Source organism: Rhinopithecus roxellana, chromosome 20, assembly GCF_007565055.1.
Source record: "Rhinopithecus roxellana isolate Shanxi Qingling chromosome 20, ASM756505v1, whole genome shotgun sequence".
Taxonomy (NCBI): domain Eukaryota; kingdom Metazoa; phylum Chordata; class Mammalia; order Primates; family Cercopithecidae; genus Rhinopithecus; species Rhinopithecus roxellana.
The window spans coordinates 16,770,535-16,790,721 of NC_044568.1; the positions used below are offsets into that span (position 1 = coordinate 16,770,535).

The window sequence follows — 20,187 nt, forward strand, 5'->3', positions numbered from 1 at the left end:
CTCGACCCTGCTGCTTGGAGTTAGGGTGGCCACCTCAAGGCACCCAAAGTGGGCCAATAGACAGATCTGGTTCTCAAGAAAGCCATGCTTCCCCCAGCCCCACCCAGCCTCAGGCAGTCTGTTTTGCAAAATGCACGGAAGTATCTGGAAATCCTGAGTTTGACAAGTGAGGCGGGGAGTGGGGGCGGGGAGGGTATCTCAATGGCCTCGGCTCCCTGGAGAGCTTGCCCTAGGCCATCCCCATCTGGGTTTAGATGCGTCCAGGCACCCTCAAGGTCCTGAGCCCAGCTTCTTTCTGCCCTTCCACCAGTTCTCACTCAGGCTCAAGGTGGCAGGGCTGGCCCAGGGGAACACAATCCCTTTCTCCTCCAGCATGAGGGCAATTCCCAGGGAGTGGCTGCCAGTCCTGGGTGGAAACACAGGCCACACCATGGGCACAGCCTGACTGGCTACCCTTCATTATTGGGGCGGATATAGCACAGTTTCTTTTGTACTCTTGCCCTAAGCCTTGCAAGCATCAGGACTGAGGAAGAACCACTGCCGGGACTGGACCACATTTCGCCTCCACAGCTCCATGAACTCTCTCACTAGAGTGCAGGTCTTACCTGAGCAGAAGTTTCTCCCTCTTCCTGGTCACTGCTTGGCCTTTCCACGGGACTGTTCAATGCAGGTCTGATGCTATCTGACCGCTGGCAGAAAAACAGCACCACAAACAATCCAGAGTCACTCAGAAATCAAATCACAGACTCAGGGAAACCCTGGCGTGCAGAGGGAGCTATGGTACCCAACCCAGGCTGTAACTCTAAGGAAGTCTACAGCACCACAGAAATTAAAATGCCATAAAGATTAAAAGCAAGACAAAGGAGCCTGGGGCCTAACCTAGAGTTCCAAGTCTTAGAGTCAGCAACTGGCCCCACATTTAGTTTGCTTTTGAATAACAGTAATTAGACAACAAAAACATGATAACAGCAGAGAACACGGACTGAACACGTAACTTCGGCAGGCACCAAGGAAAACTGGGACATGACTGTCTCATCTATCTTTACATCCTATGAAACAGGTGCTGCTGTTACTGTCCTTCTAGCCAGTTAAAGATCTCACACAATGCTGCAGACACTCTGGGGACCGGCCAGTAGGGTCTCACCACCTCAGTGCTGGCTGGCCAGTGTCTGTATTTCATTGCCTGAGGACTTTCTGTGGCTGTATGAGGTAGTTCAGCCACCCCCAGAGGCAGACCTCAACCAGTGAGGGAGAGAATTCCTCTGTGAAGACACCAGCTCCTCATCTCCTGCAAGGGATAAGTTCTGCACTGGATCCCAGAGGCCCCAAATGGGAAGGAGCTTCAGCTACCCACAGTGGTAACCTGCTTGATAACAAACCCATTACTGGCCACCCTCCCCTCCCCAGCTCACGTCCCCACACACAACCTGTGATCCCTGGGACCACTTCCCAAACTATGTGCATTCAAATCCTTGTCCCAGGGTCCACTTTCAGGGAAATCCACAGCCAACAGCCAGGTCAAAGAGCTGAGAACTGGGAACCAATCTAATATCTCAGCCCATGGGACTGAGTCTATGCTGTTTCCTCTTCAAAGAGTCTCAGGTTTTAGAATTTTATTAATAGATTTCCACATATTTTTACATATTAAAATTGAATAATTTGGGGTAGATTATTCCCTGGTCATATGCAAATTCCATGGTCCTGCCAGAGGCTCATCTATATTAACACTTCTTATGCTCATCAAAGTAGAGATCTGACCTTTTTAAAAATCAAAAATACCACCTCAGATAGATGAATGGTAGCTAGGGGAACACCAAGCCAGTGTGCAAAGCCAACTAGGGACAAATGGCACAGCTCCTAGAGCAGGGGGTTGGCAAACTACAGCCTGAAGGTCAAGTTCACTACTCTACTCTCCTTACTTATAAATGAGCACAGTCTTGCTCATTTACTTAAATACTATCCATGGCTGCTGTATAGTACTATGACAGCAGAGTTGAGAAGCAACAAAGATTGTGTGGCCTGAAATGCCTAAAATATTTATTACCTGCCTTTTAAAGAAAAAAATGTTGCCAATCCTTGTCCAATAGGAAACAACACTATGACTTCCTAGACTGGCAAGGGCAGGCTGGTTTGGAGTGTATATTTGAATAACAAGCTACTCAAATACTCACCTTATCTTTGGTGTGTCTGTTCTCAGTTATTCATTAGGCAAAATTAAGAGAGTTGATAGAAACCCTTCATTAAGTCATAAATGATATTCAGCTGTTAAGTAACTAAAACAGTTAACCTACAGTATTCAATCTTTGTGAAGATAGAATCCATTTATCATGCTTTAAAACCCCAGTTTACCTGTGTAGGAAAAGGTACTTGAATCCGTCCTTCTAAAATGTTGTCTGTTGTTATTTCAACTGAGCGTGTCAGCTGGAGGTCCTGCAGCACTAGATGGTATGGAACCTGGGGAAACATCTCTTGAATCTGATGAGCCTACAGGAATACAAATACAGAGTCCACAGAAACGTTCACTGTCAACAGTTGCTCACTGTCTGGCAGGCTTTGGGCAGTAAATGTGGCATCATGCCCTGAAAACACAGGTAAGGGAGCCACCTTTATTTGGTAGGTTACCTTCACACTGTAGTCTCTTTAGTATTTTTCCAGGAAGCCAAACAGGCAACTGTGGACAGCATCAATTTCAACATAAGAAGAACACAGAAAACCACTGGATCCCAAGAGACGCTCGGCTAGAATACTCTAGTTTTAAAAAAAGTGTTCCTTTTAACTACCATTCAAAAGAGCAATCCCACTACTGAGTATATACCCAAAGGGAAAGAAATCATTATATATAGCTGGGCGTGCTGGCTCACTCCTGTAATCCCAGCACTTTGGGAGGCTGAGGCGGGTGGATCACCTGAGGTCGGGAGTTCAAGACCAGCCTGACCAACATGGAGAAACCCCATCTCTATTAAAAATACAAAATTAGCCAGTCATGGTGGTGCATGCCTGTAATCCCAGCTACTTGGGAGGCTGAGGCAGGAGAATCGCTTGAACCCAGGAGGCGGAGGTTGCGGTGAGCCGAGATCGTGCCATTGCACTCCAGCCTGGGCAAAAAGAGCGAAATTCCGTCTCAAAAAAAAAAAAAAGAAAAAGAAATCATTATATATAAAAGATACCTGTGCTCATATGTTTATTGCAGCACTATTCACAGTACCAAAAATATAGAATCAACCTAAGTATCCTTCAACACAGCATTTGATAAAGAAAATGAGGCACATATATACCATGGAATATTACTCAGCCATACAAAAAAACAAAATCGTATCTTTTGCAGCAACATTGATGAAACTGGAGGCCACTATTCTCAGTGAAATAACTCACGAACATAAAGTCAAATACCGTATGTTCTTATAAATGGGAGCTAAACAACGAGTATGCATGGCCATCGAAAGTGGAATAACAGACATTGCACTATGAAAGGTGGGAGGGTGGGGGGGACGGGGGGAGGGTTGGAAAACTACCTATTGGGTACAATGTTCACTCTTCAGATGACGGTAACACTACAAGCCCAGACTTCACCACTGTACAATACATGCATGTAAGAAACCTGCACTTGTAACCTGTAAATATAGCAAATAAATAAATGTTTTAAAAGTATTCATTTTAAAGCTCAAAATATCTTGGGTATAAAAATGTGTTTTCCTTTAAGATGTAATTCCTAAAGGGAACAAACTTCTGATACACACAGCATGGATAAAATTCAAATACATTATATTAGGTGAAAGAGGTCTGACTCAAAAGCCAGCCGTATGATTCCATTTATATGGCATCTGGAAACAGGTAAAATTATGGGGAAAGAAACTTGGTAAGTGGTCGCCAGGGGCTGAGGGTCTGGGAAGGAAGTGGTTGCCAGGGGCTGAGGGTCAGGAAAGGAAGTGGTTGCCAGGGGCTGAGAGTCAGGGAAGGAAGTGGTTGCCAGGGGCTGAGGGTGGGGGAAGGTGGTGACTACAAAAGTGTGTCCAGAATTGGTGGGTTCTCGGTCTCACTGACTTCAAGAATGAAGCTGTGGACCCTCACGGTGAGTGTTACAGTTCTTAAAGATGGTGTGTCCAGTGTTTGTTCCTTCAGACGTTAAGTGCTGATTTGTGTATTTACAAACCCTGAGCTAGACACAGAGTGTTGATTGGTGTATTTACAAACCCTGAGCTAGACACAGAGTGCTGACTGGTGCGTTTATGATCCCTTAGCTAGACACAAAAGTTCTCCAAGTCCCCACTAGCCTCGGGAGCCTAGCTGGCTTCACCTAGTGGATCCAGCAGGGGGGTCGTGGGCAGAGCTGCCTGCCAGTCCCACACCATGCACCCACACTCCTCAGCCCCTGGGCAGTTGATGGGACTGAGTGGGGCAGAGCAGGGGGCGGCTTGGCAGTGCGGGAGCCCACCGCGGGGTCGGGGGGCGGGGTCGGGCATGATGGGCTGCAGGTCCCGAGTCCTGCCCTGCGGGGAGGCAGCTGACACCCGGGGAGAATTCGAGTGCAGCCCCGGCAGACCGGCACTGCTGGGGGACCTGGCGCACTCTCTGCAGCTGCTGGCCCAGGTGCTAAGCCCCTCACTGCCAGGGGCCGGCGGCACCAACCGGCCACTCCAAGTGCGGGGACCGCTGAGCCCACGCCCACCTGGAACTCGCACTGGCCCATGAGCACCGTGAGCAGCCCCAGTTCCCGCACACACCTCTCCCTCCACACCTCCCCGCAAGCAGAGAAGCTGGCTCCGGCCTCGACCAGCCCAGAGAGGGGCTCCCACAGTGCCGTGGCGCGCTGAAGGGCTCCTCAAGCGCCGCCAGAGTGGACGCCAAGGCCGAGGAGACGCCAAGAGTGAGGGCTGGTAGCCATTGTCACCTCTCAAAAGGACACTGTGGAGTTTTGGAGGGTGAGGATCGAACTGTTCCACATCTTGATTATGATGATAGATACACAATTATGTGTTGAACTGGATGTTAAAAAGGGTAAATTTTTACTCTATTTCAATTATGTCTCAATTAAAAAAAATATATAGAGAGAATGCAAATTCCTTATATTGCCCTGGAGCTGTAGTTTTCAAACTGTACTCTGGAGACATCTCAGAGTTTAAGTAGGGCTCTAGAGTGGGTGTATGTGTAGAGAGAGCAGGCATAGGCCTGGCCACACCACCATCCATACTTTCATCCAAGCAGCTTTGGATTTTTTTTCCACATATGTAAATTAATTCTATAAATGTTTACATTCAAGGGTTTATTTTTGGAAAAGTTCTAATAACTAAAACAAAAAACAGGAAGAAAAAAATAATCGCCTTAGAGGCACAATAAAGTCCCCCTGAGGTATTAGCTCCTAGGAACGCGTTGTTCTGACTGTAGAAGGAGCAGGGAGTATGTCAACGTCAGGACCTTGAAGGAAAAGGTTGGCACCAAACTCTGCTTAGAGCTCTTGCTGGGGGTGGAATGTTGGCAAGATAAGCAGTGCCCAGGGCCCCCAGGGCCTTCTCGTTCCTGCAGTCGGCTTGTTTATGTAAACATGAGTTGATCATTATTTTCCCAGGTCAGGTCAAACCTAACTGGGCAAGAGTCCATAAAAACCTCTAAAATCAGATAAAATTTCTCTTTATTCTTACACAGCTTCTCCCTCATTTCCCAAATAAAAAATGCCTAAGATCCATTTTACTAGACCAAAGCTTTTCTACCAGAAAATCCAGCAAGTTAATTATTAGATCTTAATAAAAAATGCATGGTTCCAGTAAATTAGTTGTACCAAAAATAGTCCACTCCAAACCATCACAGAACCGGAGGAAGAACAGCCAGGGCCTGCCTGAGAATTCTAAACAACTCCAAGAATGGAATTCTGATTCCTAGGAGGGGTGCACACCCTTGAAGTCTGACTTTGTAAAGGAGGCGGGTGGGGTGGTCCAGCTGCAGAGCTTCAACAACTGCCTGGCCCCAAAGAAACCCCACAATGCCTGCCATGAGCCCAGCAGTAGCTGCACTGGGCTACCAAACTCCTAGGCCACCTATGCGCACCAAGATGTCACCCTCACTCTCTGCTGACAGCCCAGCTGAGGTTTAAGGAGAAAGAGGAACCAGGAGAGTCATGCTTCCTTCTTCTTTTATTATGGCCCCAAACAGGTAAGATTTGCCATCTTAACCATTTGTCAAGTGTAAGTGAGCCCTCAGTACCACTATATAGGTGAGTTTCACAGGCTGATTCAGCCAGCCCTGGATCAAGTGTTACGTTGTTACTGACATGTACTGTATAGTTAGACCAAGGATGGCTGGGTCTGTACTGAACATGCACAGGCTTTCTTATTTCCTAAACAATGCAGTGTGTAACAGCCATTTACACAGCATTTACATTGTATTAGGTATTAGAAGTAGTCTAGAAATGATTCAAAATATATGGAAGATGTATGCAGGTTATATGCAAAGAGTATCCCTCTCCCCCCGCCTTTTTTTTTTTTTACCTTAAACTATTAAGGGTTAAAGTGTCCCATCTTGTATCAGAGACTTGAGCATCCATGGACTTTGGTATCTGAAGGAGGGGGTCCTAGAACCAATCCCCAGATATCAAGGGATGACTACATAGTGTGGCAGTGTTAACCACAGGCACATAGCTGTGCAACAGATCTGAACTTTTTTATCTTGCAAAACTGAAACTATATCTAAGGGAAACACTCCTACTTCACCTCACCCCAGCCCTCCTGCAGCCATCATTCTGCTGTCTGTAAGCGTTTTATGTGGTATTTGTCTTTTTGTGGTAGACTTATTTCATGCAGCATAATGTCCTCCAGGTTCATTCATGCTGCAGCATGCAAGAGGATTCCCTTCCTTTTGAAGTCTGAGTACTATTCCACTGTACAGGTTTGCCATGTCTTCCTTATCCATCCATCTCCAGCAGACATTTCAGTTGCTTCCACCCCTTGGCTGTGAGCCACGCCTTCTTTTTAAACTAAATCTCAATATGCCTGTAGCTAGATATCCATCCTTCCTCACAACGCTCTCTCCTGCTCAGCTCCCCACCCTAGCCTAGCTTGTTCTTTCAGTTGACTCTTTTACTTGTTCTGTCCCATCAATCTCTGCCCCTCTGGTGATCATTCCTATGCACATACCAGACGTGCTTTTGAATCTACCCTTAAAAAAAAACAGCCAGACACAGTGGCTCACGCCTGTAATCCCAGCACTTTGGGAGGCCGAGGCAGGTGGATCACTTGAGGTCAGGAGTTCGAGACCATCCTGGCCAACATGGTGAAACCTCCATCTCTACTAAAATACAGAAAATTAGCCAGGTGTGGTGGTGCACGCCTGTAGTCCTAGCTACTCGGGAGGCTAAGGCAGGGGAATTGCTTGAACCTGGGAGGCAGAGGTTGCAGTGAGCCAAGATCTCGCCACTGCCCTCCAACCTGGCGAAAGAGCGAGACTTGGTCTTAAAAAAAAGGGGGGGGGGGGGGGGGTGGGGCGTGGAGGTAAACCTGACTTGTAACTGACAAATTGCTACAGACTCAGTGTAACAACTCTGAGAGGTAAAAATTCCAGGGCACTCAGGCTGAGGGAGCTCCCCTGTAATACTGTGAGATTCGGTGCCAACAGTGATCCTACAAGCATCCCCTCCTGCTTCCAGCACAGGGAAGGGAAAAAGCACCTCAGTGAAATCAGCCAGGACACTCTGTTCCTAACAACGTCTGCCCTCAGGAGAAACTACTCAACCAGAACCTTATCTGCTGGGGTCTGATTAGAGCTGCACCGACCAGAGGGAACTCCAGTCCACTCGAGCTATCCTGTCCCACAGGAGGAGGGAAACCGGAGAAGTAGGTTGAAGTTCACAGTCCAGAGCGCGGGCTCACTAAAGGATGGAGCCCTAATCCCAGGACTACAGAATACTTCTTTCCCTCCCCCGACACCTACATCACAACAGGCCTGTTCACCACAGTCCCTTTTACACAGTACATCGTGTTCAACTATCATGAAAATATTATAAGGCATACTAAAATGCAAAAAACACAATTTGAAGAGGCAGAGCAAGCATCAGAGCCACACAGAGCAGAGATGCTGAAATTAACAGACTGGGAATTTAAAACTATGATTAATATGCAAAGAGCACTAATGGATAAAGTGGACAGCATGCAGGAACAGACGGGCAGCATAAGTAGGCAGATGGAAATCCTAAGAAAGAACCAAAGAGAAGTGCCAGAGACCAGAAACACCAACATGAGTGAAGAATTCCCATGGCAGGCTTATTAATAGATGGACCCAGTTGAGGGAAGAATCTCTGAGCCTGAGATACACACTTTGAAAATGGAAAAGCAGGCCAGGTGCAGTGGCTCACACCTGTAATCCCAGCATTTTGGGAGGCCAAGGCAGATGGCTCAATTGCGGTCAGGAGTTCAAGACCAGCCTGGGCAACATGGTGAAACCCCACCTCTACTAAAAATACAAAAATTTAGCCAGGCATAATGGTACATGCCAGTAGTCCCAGCTACTGGGGAGGGTGAGGCAGAAGAACTGCTTGAACTTGGGAGGTGGAGGTTGCAGTGAGCTGAGATCATACCACTGCACTCTAGCCTGGGTGACAGAGTAAGAGTCCATCTCAAAAAAATGGAAAAGCAGAGAGAATAAAAACTGAAAATAACAGAGCAGAAAATTCAGGGACTGTGGGGCAACTACAAAAGGTGTAAACGCGCTTAATGTGAATCGCAGAAGGAAAAGAGAAAGGAACACAAGAAACATTTGAAACGATAATGGCTGAGAACGTTCCCAAATTAATGTCAGACACCAAACCACAGATCCAGCAATCTTACAGAGTGCCAAGCAGGACAAATGCTAAAAAAAAAAAAAAAAAAAAAAAGGACACCAAGGATATAAAATCCAAATTATAGATAATCAAAGATTAAGAAAAACATCCTGAAAGAGGCCAGAGGGAAAAACACCTTACCTCTAGAGGAGCAAAGAAGACAGGAATGACATCGAGAGCTCCTCAGAAACCCCACAAGCAAGAAGACAGCAAAGGGAAATATTTAAAGTGTTAAGAAAAGACTCACCAACAGAGAATTCTATACCCCACAAAATTATCCTTCCAAAGTGATGCAGAATCAAAGACTGTCTCAGACAAACCAAAGTTGAGGGAATACATTGCTGTGAGACCTGCCTTACAAAAAAGGTTAAAAATAAAAAATTGTTGAGAGAGAAAGAAATCGATATAGGTCAGAAAGCTCAGCTCCACATAAAGAAATGAAGAGCATCAAAGAAGGTATAAAGATAAACAAAAACTGTTCCTTAATCTAACAGAACAATCGGTTCAAAATAACAGCAACAGCACATTCAGTTTATGTGTGCTTGTGCGTGTGTGTGCTTATGTACTCATATACAGGTGAAATGAATGACAACAATGATACAAGGGACAGGAGCAAGGAATTAGGATTGTTTTGTTATCAAAAGGTACTCACACTTCCCATGCAGTGGTACAGTGTTATCTGAAAGTAAACGAATTGGTTGCAAATGTATATTACAAACTCTAGAGCAACCATTAAAACAAACTTGTCCAACCCATGGCCCACACAGCTTTGAATGCAGCCCAATACAAATTTATAAACTTTCTTAAAACATTATGAGATATTTTTAATTTTTTTTTTTTTTTTTTGGCTCATTAGCTATCATTAGTGTTACTGTATTTTATGTGTGGCCCAAGACAATTCTTCTTCTTCCAACGTGGCCCAGGGAAGCCAAAAGATTGGACAACCTTGCATTAAAACAAGTAAAAAGAAGTATCCTAATATGCTAAGAAAGGAGAGAAATGGAATTCTATAAAATGTTCAATTAAAACCACAAGAGGCAGAGAAAGAGTGGAAGACAAAAATAGGAACAAAAAACAAGGGCAACAAATAGAAAACATTAACAAAATTGTAGTTATTAATCCAAATACATTAATAATCACTTTGAATATCAATGGCTTAAATGTACCAAATAAGAGAGGTTGTCAGAGTAAATAAAAAAAAAACCAAGACCTAACTGAATGCTGTTTACGAGAAACCCACTTTAAAACAAAGACACATACAGAGTAAAAGAAAACGGATTAAGAAAATATACCACACCAACGCTAACCAAAAGAAACCAGGAGCAGCTATATTACTTTCACAGAGCAAACATCGAAGCAAGCAAAGTTATCAGGGATGAAGAACAGCATTACAAAATGATCATGGGGTCAATTCTCCAAGAAGACATGGCATCTTTAAAGTATATATACCTGCTGGGCACAGCGGCTCACGCCTGTAATCCCAGTACTCTGGGAGGTCGAGGAAGGCAGATCACTTGAGGTCAAGAGTTTGAGACCAGCCTGGCTAACATGGTGAAACTCGTCTCTACTAAAAATACAAAAATTAGTCGGGTGTGGTGGCACATGCCTGTAATCTCAGCTACTCAGGAGGCCAAGGCAGAAGAATCGCTTGAGCCCAGAAGGCAGAGGTTGCGGTGAGCCGAGATCGGGCCACTGCACTCCAGCTTGGGCAACCAAGTGCGGCTCTGTCTCCAAAAAATAAATTACTTAATTAAATTAAATTAATTAATAAAGTATATACACCTAACAACAAAGCATCAGACAAACTGAAGCAAAAATGAAAAGAACCACAAAGAGAAACAAATAGATTTGGAGACTACAACACCTATCACAAATGAACACTCAAGCGGGCAGAAAATCAGTAAGAACATAGCTGAACTCAATACCACCATCAATCAACTGTATACAATCAACATCTGTAGACTACTTCATCCAACAACAGCAGAATACACATTATTCTCAAGCTCACATAGAACATTCAAGACAGACCACAAGCTAGGCCATAAAACACATCTTCATAAATTTAAAAGAAAATAAATTACACAATGTCTGCTCTTAGGGCAGAAATCATTAACAGTAAGAAAACTGGAAAATCCCAAAATACATGAAGATTAAACAACATACTTCTAAATAACACAAAGATCAAAGAAGATATCTCAGGGCAAATTTTAAAATATTTTGAATTAAATGAAAATGAAAACAATTTATCAAAACTGTGAGATGTAGTGAAAGCAGTGCTTGGAGGAAAATGTGTAGCACTGAATGTATATATTAGAAAAGAAGACATAAACAAGTTTCCATCTTAGAAAATTAGAAATAGAATAAATTAAATCCAAAGTAAGCAGAACAAATAAAAATGAGAGCAGAAGTCAATGAAATTGAAAATAAGGAATCAATAGAGAAAAATCAATGAAACCAAAAGCTGGTCCTTTGAAAAGATCAATAAAACTGATAAGCCTCTAAGCCAAGCTAACTAAGAAAAAAAGAGAAAGGACCTAAATTACTAATACAAGAAATATTATACAGATCACTTTTTATAATTAGAATTGCCAAAACTTAAGCAAGAACAATGTGAAATTGTATACATAATTAATAATCTTCCACAGCAGAAGGCATCAGCCCAGATGAGTTCGCTAGTGAACTCTACCAAACATTTAAGGAAGAAATTATAACAATTCTCTACAATCTCTTTCAGAGGATAGAAGCAGAAGGGATACTTCCTAACTCATACTATAAGGTCAGCATTAATACTAAAACCAGAGAAAGATTACAAGAAAACTACAGACCAATATCTGTCATAAACACATAAGTAAAAATCCTCAATAAAATATTAGCAAATCCAACAATGTATAAAAATAATTATACACTACATCCAAGTGGTATTTATCCCAGGTACGTAAGGCTGGTTCAACATTTGAAAATAAATTAATATAATTCAATATTACCAACAGGCTAAAAAAGAAAAGTAACATGACCTTATCAATAGATGCAGAAAAATCACTCGATAAAATCCAACACCCATTCATGATAAAACCTCTCAGTAAAATAGGAATAGAGGGGAACTTTGTCACTGTGATAAAGAATATCTGGGCGTGGTGGCTCAAGCCTGTAATCCCAGCACTTTGGGAGGCCGAGACGGGCGGATCACAAGGTCAGGAGATCGAGACCATCCTGGCGAACACAGTGAAACCCCATCTCTACTAAAAATACAAAAAACTAGCGGGCGAGGTGGCGGGCGCCTGTAGTCCCAGCTACTCGGGAGGCTGAGGCAGGAGAATGGCGGGAACCCGGGAGGCGGAGCTTGCAGTGAGCTGAGATCCGGCCACTGCACTCCAGCCTGGGCGACAGAGCAAGACTCCGCCTCAAAAAAAAAAAAAAAAAAAAAAAAAAAAAAAGAATGTCTACAAAAACCCTACCACTAACATCATGCTTAATGGTGAGAAACTCAAAGCTTTCATATTAAGATCAGGAACAAGACAAAGATGTCCCATCTAACCACTGGTTTCCAATGTCATCCTGGAAGTCCAAGCTAATACAATAAGACAAGAAAAGGTAAACAGATTGGGAAGGAAGAAATAAAACTCTTCAGATGACATGCTCGTCTATGTAGAAAATCTGGAAGAACTGATAAAAATACTCTTGGAACTAATAAGCAATTACAGCAAAGTTGTGAGATATAAGGTTAACAATACTACAGTCAATTGCTTTCCTATATACAGAAACGAGCCAAGTGGAATTTGAAATTAAAAACACAGTATGCTTTATATTAATCCCCACAAAACAAAATATTTAGGACAAAATACATGTAAGATCTATATGAGGAAAATTACAAAATCTTGATAAATGATAACAAAGAAGAATGAAATAAATGGAGAGACAGTCCATGCTCATGGACAGAAAGACTAAATATTGTCAAGATGTCCATTCTTCCCAACTTGACGTACAGATTCAATGCAATCCCAATCAATATTCCAGCAAGTTATTTTGTGGATATTGACAAAATGATTCTAAAGGTTATATGAAGAGACGAAAGACTCAGGATAGCCAATACAATATTGAAGAAGAACAAAGTTGGAGGATATGACACTGCCTGTCTAAAAGACTTGTTACAAAGCTACAGCAATCAAGACTATGTGGTATTGGCAAAAGAGCAAATAGATCAATGGAACAGAATAGAGAGCCCAGAACTAAACCCACATAGTTAGCTGATTTTCAACAGAAGAGCAAAGGCAATACAACAGAGAAAAGATACCCTTTTCAACAAATGGTGCTATAACTGGCCATTCACATGCAAAAAAATAATCTAGGCACAGCCCTTATACTCTTCACAATAACTCAAAATGGATCACAGGCCTAAATGTAAAATGCAAAACTATAATGCCCCTAGAAGATAACAGAGAAATAAATAACCTAGGGCATGGCAATGACTTTTTAGATACACCACCAAGGGCACGATTCATGAAAAGAAAATAATTGATAAGCTGGACTTCATTAAAAGTAAAAAGTTCTGCAAAAGACAGTGTCAAAAATAAGATGACAAGCCACAGACTGGGAGAAAATACTTGTAAAAGACACATCTGATAAAGGACTGCTATCCAAAATATACAAAGAATTTTTAAAGCTCAACAATAAAAAAACAAACAAACTCGTCAAAAAAATGGGTATAAGAACTTAATAGATACTTCACCAAAGATAGATATACAAATGGCAAATAACAATATAACAGGTTGCTCCACATCATATGTCATTAGATAAATGCAAATTAAAACAAGACGCCACTACATATATATTAGAATAGCCAAAATCTGGAACACTGACAACACCAAATGCTGGAGGATGTAGAGTAATGGGAACTCTCATTCACTGCTGGTGAGAACGCAAGATGATACAGCCACTCCGGAGGGCAATTTGGCAGCTTCTAAGAAAACTAAACAATTTTACCATTTGATCCAGCAATCATGCTGTTTAGCATTTGTATTAGTCCATTTTCACACTGCTGATAAAGACATACCCGAGACTGGCAATTTACAAAAAAAAGAGGTTTAATCAACTTACAGTTCCACATGGCTGGGAAGGCCTCAGGATCATGGCAGAAGGCAAGGAGGAGCAAGTCACATCTTACATGGATGGTGGCAGGCAAAGAGAGAGAGCTTGTGCAGGTGAACTCCTCTTTTTAAAACGATCATATCTCGTGAGACTTATTCACTATCACGAGAACGGCAGGAGAAAGACCTGCCCCCATGATTCAACTACCTCCTACCAGGTCCCTTCCACAAAACATGGGAATTCAAGATGAGTCTGGCCGGGCACGGTGGCTCAAGCCTGTAATCCCAGCACTTTGGGAGGCCGAGACAGGCGGATCACGAGGTCAGGAGATCGAGACCCTCCTGGCTAACACGGTGAAACCTCGTCTCTACTAAAAAATACAAAAAACTAGCCGGGCGAGGTGGCGGGCACCTGTAGTCCCAGCTACTCGGGAGGCTGAGGCAGGAGAATGGCTTAAACCCGGGAAGCGGAGCTTGCAGTGAGCTGAGATCTGGCCACTGCACTCCAGCCTGGGCGACAGAGCGAGACTCTGTCTCAAAAAAAAAAATAAAAAATAAAAAAATTAAAATAAATAAAAAAATAAAAAAATAAAAAAAAAGATGAGTCTGGGGTGGGGACACAGTCAACCATATCATCCCGCCCCGGCCCCTCCCAAATCTCATGTCCTTACATTTCAAAACCAATCACACCTTCCCAACAGTCCCCCAAAGTGTTAACTTATTTCAGCATTAATTCAAAAGTCCACAGTCCAACATCTCATCTGAGATAAGGCAAGTCCCTTCTGTCTATGAGTCTGTAAAATCAACAGCAAGTTAGCTACTTCCTAGATACAATAGGGATATACGCATTGGGTAAATACAGCCATTCCAAATGGGAGAAATTGGCCAAAACAAAAGGGCTACAGGCCACATGCAAGTCTGAAATAAGGTACGGCAGTCAAACCTTAAAGCTCCAAAATGATCTCCTTTGAATCCATGTCTCACATCTGGGTCACGCTGACTGCAAGAGATGGGTTTCCATGGTCTTGGGCAGCTCCACCCCTGTGGCTGCTGTGCAGGGTACAGCCTCCCTCTCGGCTGCTTTCACGGACTGGCGTTGAGTGTCTGCAGCTTTTCCAGGTGCACAGTGCAAGCTGTCAGCAGATCTACCATTCTGGGGTCTGGAGGACAGTGGCCCTCCTCTCACAGCTCCACTAGGCGGTGCCCCAGCAAGGACTCTGTGTAGGGGCTCTGATCCCACATTTCCCTTCCGCACTGCCCTAGCAGAGGTTCTCCATGAAGGCCCCGCCCCGCCCCTACGCCAAACTTCTGCCTGGGCATCCAGGTGTTTCCATACATCTTCTGAAATCTAGGCAAAGGTTCCCAAACCCCAATTCTTGACTTCTGTGCACTTGCAGCCTGAAGGCTGCCAAGGCTTGGGGCTTGCACCCTCTGAAGCCAGAGGCCCAAGCTGTACATTGGCGCCTTTCAGCCATGGCTGGAGCAGCTGAGACATAGGGCACCAAGTCCCTAGGCTGCACACAGCACAGGGACCCTGAGCCCCACCCACGAAACCATGTTTTCCTCCTAGGCCTCTGGGCCTGTGATGAGAGGGGCTGCTGTGAAGACGCCCTGCAGATATTTTCCCCATTGTCTTGGAGATTAACATTCAGCCCCTGGTTACTTATACAAATTTCTGCAGCCAGTTTGAATTTCTCGTCAGAAAATGGGATTTTCTTTTCTTCTTTTTTTTTTTTTTTTTTTTTTTTTGAGACGGAGTCTCGCTCTGTCCCCCAGGCTGGAGTGCAGTGGCGCGGTCTCGGCTCACTGCAAGCTCTGCCTCTCGGGATCATGCCATCATGCCATTCTCCTGCCTCAGCCTCCTGAGTAGCTGGGACTACAGGCGCCCGCCACTGCGCCCAGCTAATTTTTTTTGTATTTTTAGTAGAGACGAGGTTTCACCGTGGTCTCGATCTCCTGACCTTGTGATCTGCCCGCCTCGGCCTCCCAAAGTGCTGGGATTACAGGCGTGAGCCACCGCGCCCGGCCAGGATTTTCTTTTCTATCCCACTGTCAAGCTGCACATTTTCCAAACTTTTATGCTGTTTCCCTTTTAAAACTGAATGCCTTTAACAGCATCCAAGTCACCTCCTGAATGCTTTGCTGCTTAGAAATTTCTTCTGCCAGATACCCTAAATCATCTCTCTCAAGTTCAAAGTTCCCCAAATCTCGAAGGCAGAGGCAAAATGCTGCCATTCTCTTTGCTATTGCTAAAACATAACAAGAGTCACCCTTGCTCCAGTTCCCAACAAGTTCCTCATCTTCATCTGAGACCACCTCAGCCTTGATTTCATTGTCCATATCATTATCAGCATTTTGGTCAAAGCCATTCAACAAGTCTCTAGGGAGTTCCAAACTTTCCCACATTTTCCTGTCTTCTCCTGAGCCCTCCAAACTGTTCCAACCCCTGCCTGCTAGCTAGTTCCAAAGTTGCTTCCACATTTTCGGGTATCTACAGCAGCACCCCACTCCTGGTACCAATTTACTGTATTAGTCCATTTTCACGCAGCTAATAAAGACATACCCAAGACTGGACAATTTACAAAAGAAAGAGGTTTAATGGACGTTCAACATGGCTGGGGAGGCCTCACAATCATGGTGGAAGGCAAGGAGGAGCAAGTCATATCTTATGTGGATGGCGGCAGGCAAAGAGAGAAAGCTTGTGCAGGGAAATCCTCTTTTTAAAACCATCAGATCTTGTGAGACTTATTCCCTATCACAAGAACAGCATGGGAAAGACCTGCCCCCATGATTCAACTACCTCCCACTGAGTACCTCCCACAACACATGGGAATTCAAGAGGAGATGTGGGTGGGGACACAGTCAAACCATATCAGCATTTAACCAAGGAAGTTATGAACTTATGTCTACATAAAAACCTGTACACAGATGTTTATAGCACCTTTATTCATAACTGCCAAAACCTGGAAGCAACCAAGATGTCCTTAAGTGAATGAATTAACATATTGTGGTATATTCAGACAATGGAATATTATTTAGTGCTAACAAGAAATGAACTATCAATCCCTTAAAGATATAAAGGAAACATACATGCAAATAATTAAGTGAAAGAAGCCATCTGAAAGGCTACATACTGCAGGATTCCAACTGTATGACATTCTGGAATAGGCAAAGCAATGACAATAGGAAAAAGATCAGTGGTTGCTAGAGGCTAGGGGGAGGAAAGGAAAGACAGAGTGCATACAGAATCTTTAGGGCAGTGAAAATACTCTATATCATGTGGATACATGTCACTATGTATTTGTCCAAACCTACACAGGGAACACAAATGTAAACTATGGACTTCAGGTGATTATGATGTGCCAACACAGGTTTATCAACTGTACCAAATGTGCCCTCTGCTGAGGGATGTTGATAATGGGGAAGGCTGTGTGTGTGTGGGCACAGGAGGTATACAGGAAATCTCTGTACCTTCTTAATTTTGCTGTAAGCCTAAAACTGCTCTAAAAAATTAGTCTTAAAAACAAACAAAAAAGACTCATGAGTATTCAAAAGAATTAGAAGCAGGGTCTCAAAGAAATATATGCCTACTCATGTTCACAGTAGCATTATTCACAATAGCTAAAATGTGGAAGCAATGCAAGTGTCCATCGACAGATTAATAGATAAATAAAATGTGGTATATACATATAATGAAGTATTACTCAACCTTAAAAAGGAAGAAAATTCTGATCTGTGCTACAACATGAATCACGATGACATTATGCTAAGTGAAATAAGCCAGTCACAAAATGACAGATATGGTATAATTCTACTTATATGAGGTACCTAGGTAGTTAAACTCACACAGAAAGTAAGTAGCATAATGGTTGCCAAAGGCTAGAGGGAGGGGAGAATTAGTAGTTAACTGTTGAATGGGTATAGAGCAAGGGTATCCAATATTTTGGCTTCCCTGGGCCACATTGGAAGAATTGTCTTGAGCCACACATACAATATACTAACACTAATGATAGCTGATGAGCTAAAAAAAAAAAAAAAAAAAAGGCAAAAAAACTCATAGTTTTAAGAAAGTTTACAAATTTGTGTTGGGCTGCATTCAAAGCTGTCCTGGGCCACATGCAGCCCACAGGTTGGACAGGCTTGGTATAGGGTTTTGATTGTGCAAAATGAAAAGAGTTATGCAGATGGACAGTGGTGATAGTTGCACAATGTGAATATACCACTGAAATGTACATCTGAAAAATATTAAAATAGTAGATATAACGTACTTCACCAAAATAGAAAAATAAAAAAAAAAAATTCACTTTCTTAATCTTGTCTGTCAGAAAAAGAATATGTACTAGCATTGGCTTGTATGTGCCTATAAGCCTTCTGGAGCAACATAATACATAAGAAACTAACCCAGGCTGTTAAGGGGGCGTAGAAGCTGGGCACATGGGAAAAAGATGGGAGCATGACTTCACTGTATACTCCTCTCTAGGTTCTGAACTTGTAAATAAATGATCTATTCAAAAATCTTAAACAAATGAAACACTCCCCTGGATGCCACACCCCTATCAGGCTACCACCTCTACTGCTCTGTGTCCTTCTTCATAACATACTTCCTGGTATGGTCTATTTCTTCAGCTCCCATTCATTTCAATCTACCACAATCTAGTGTCCAACCCCTTAGGCCATGAAAAGTGCTGGTTCTTTTTCCAGCTAATCAATCACTCCCACTCTGCCAAATCCAATATGCACTTCTATGAGTTCATCTTGTAAGAATTCCACACGCTTGACTCTTCCCTCCTGGAAACCCAACTCCTCTGTGCTGTGCTGCCACCTTCTCCTGGTCTTTTCCCTCTCCACCAGCTGTCATGGCTCCTCCCTCTGCCAGACCTCTGAACATGGCAGGACCTAGAGCTCAGATGTTAGCCCTCTTCTCTTTGCCCCTGCTTTAGATGTCACCTCCAGGCTTCAATCTCCCAAATGTGCATCTCTCGCTTGATCTACTCACTGAGGTCTAGAACTGCCTACAGAGCATCGCAGACTTACCCAAACAGAACACGGTGACCCATCCTCATGCCTGTTCCTCCCGAGTCTTCCCATCTCAGTACATGGTACCACTGTCAACTCAGCTGCTTAATTCAAACCCAACAAGGCAGCTTCCATTCCGCCACTTCTCTCATCCCCCATATCCAACCAAAGCACCAAGTCCCGCCAGCTCATCTTATAAAACTGTCCTAAACCTGCCACTTCTTTTCACCTTTATTACCAATACCCCTGTCCAAGCCCCTATGTGAGTTTGCCTTGACTACTGCAGCAACATCCTAATTGCTGGTCCTGTTGCTTCCATTTCTGACCTTCTATAATTCATCCTCCTCCCAGAAGCAAAATCATTCTGTTAAATGTCCTGTCAGTCCCCTGGTGGTGGTGGTGGGGTCTGTAAGAAGCTTTGAATGGCCTTCTAATACTTTTACAAGATCTAAATTAGCCTGTGGCCTGTAAGACCCTGCATGTTCTGGCTCTGAAATCTCAGTTTATATCACAGTCTTGCTTCCCTACTTGCTAGGCCCCAACCATAATGACCTTTCTCAGTTCCCAGCACTTTCTCACGTCATAGCCTTTGCACCTACTGTTTCCACTGCCTCCTCCCCTGATCCAGCTCCATCTCATCCTTCCTGTTTTAGCATACATATTACCCCTCAAAGAGAACATCTCCAAATGCCTCCTCTAAAATGCTTCCTCTGCCTCTACCCACCCACTCCACCACACTGCCTACCTTACTGCTACCAGAACACTCATCACCATCAACAGTCATCTTATTTATATTTATGACCCGTCTCCCCAGTTAGTATCTACCCTACTTGAGAGTAAGACTTGTGTCTACCTTACTGATATTGCAGGTGCTATGCTCGCCACAGTGCCTGTCTCAGGAACAGGCTCTCAGTTCAAATTTGTTCACTCAGTCAATAAGGATTAACTAACGAATGAACCAATGACCTTCCAAAGCACTGGCCGGGCTTATCCAGGTCAGCCAGAGGCCCTAATCCAAGCAGGACTAAGGTGGTTTGCACTGGATTTGCACTGGTTTGCACATGTTTCTCCATCATTGTAAAATAATAATAACACATTGCTTTGGAAAAATACAAAGAAACTTGAAGTATTCAAACAATATCCTTGAGCCAACAACACGCCTCAACATTTCAAGGCATATACACACGTGCATGCATACACACACACACACACACACACAATTTTTGGAGGCGAGGGAGGAAAAGATGGGGAACAAAAACACACATTTGGTGAGCCTCATACAAT

The 20,187-nt window shown here is 43.6% G+C and overlaps 1 protein-coding gene across 2 annotated transcripts in view; it reads right to left on the reverse strand.

Moving 5' to 3' along the window:
* The window catches only part of AMFR (autocrine motility factor receptor), a 60,553-nt gene that overhangs the window by 5,071 nt on the left and 35,295 nt on the right, over positions 1–20,187 (reverse strand). For both annotated transcript variants that reach the window (XM_030925453.1, XM_030925454.1), the window contains exons 11-12: positions 2,350–2,484; positions 606–689 (exon numbers count right to left, since the gene is read on the reverse strand). In XM_030925453.1, the coding sequence (XP_030781313.1) occupies positions 606–689; positions 2,350–2,484 (219 nt within the window). The remainder of the gene's footprint in view (positions 1–605; positions 690–2,349; positions 2,485–20,187) is intronic.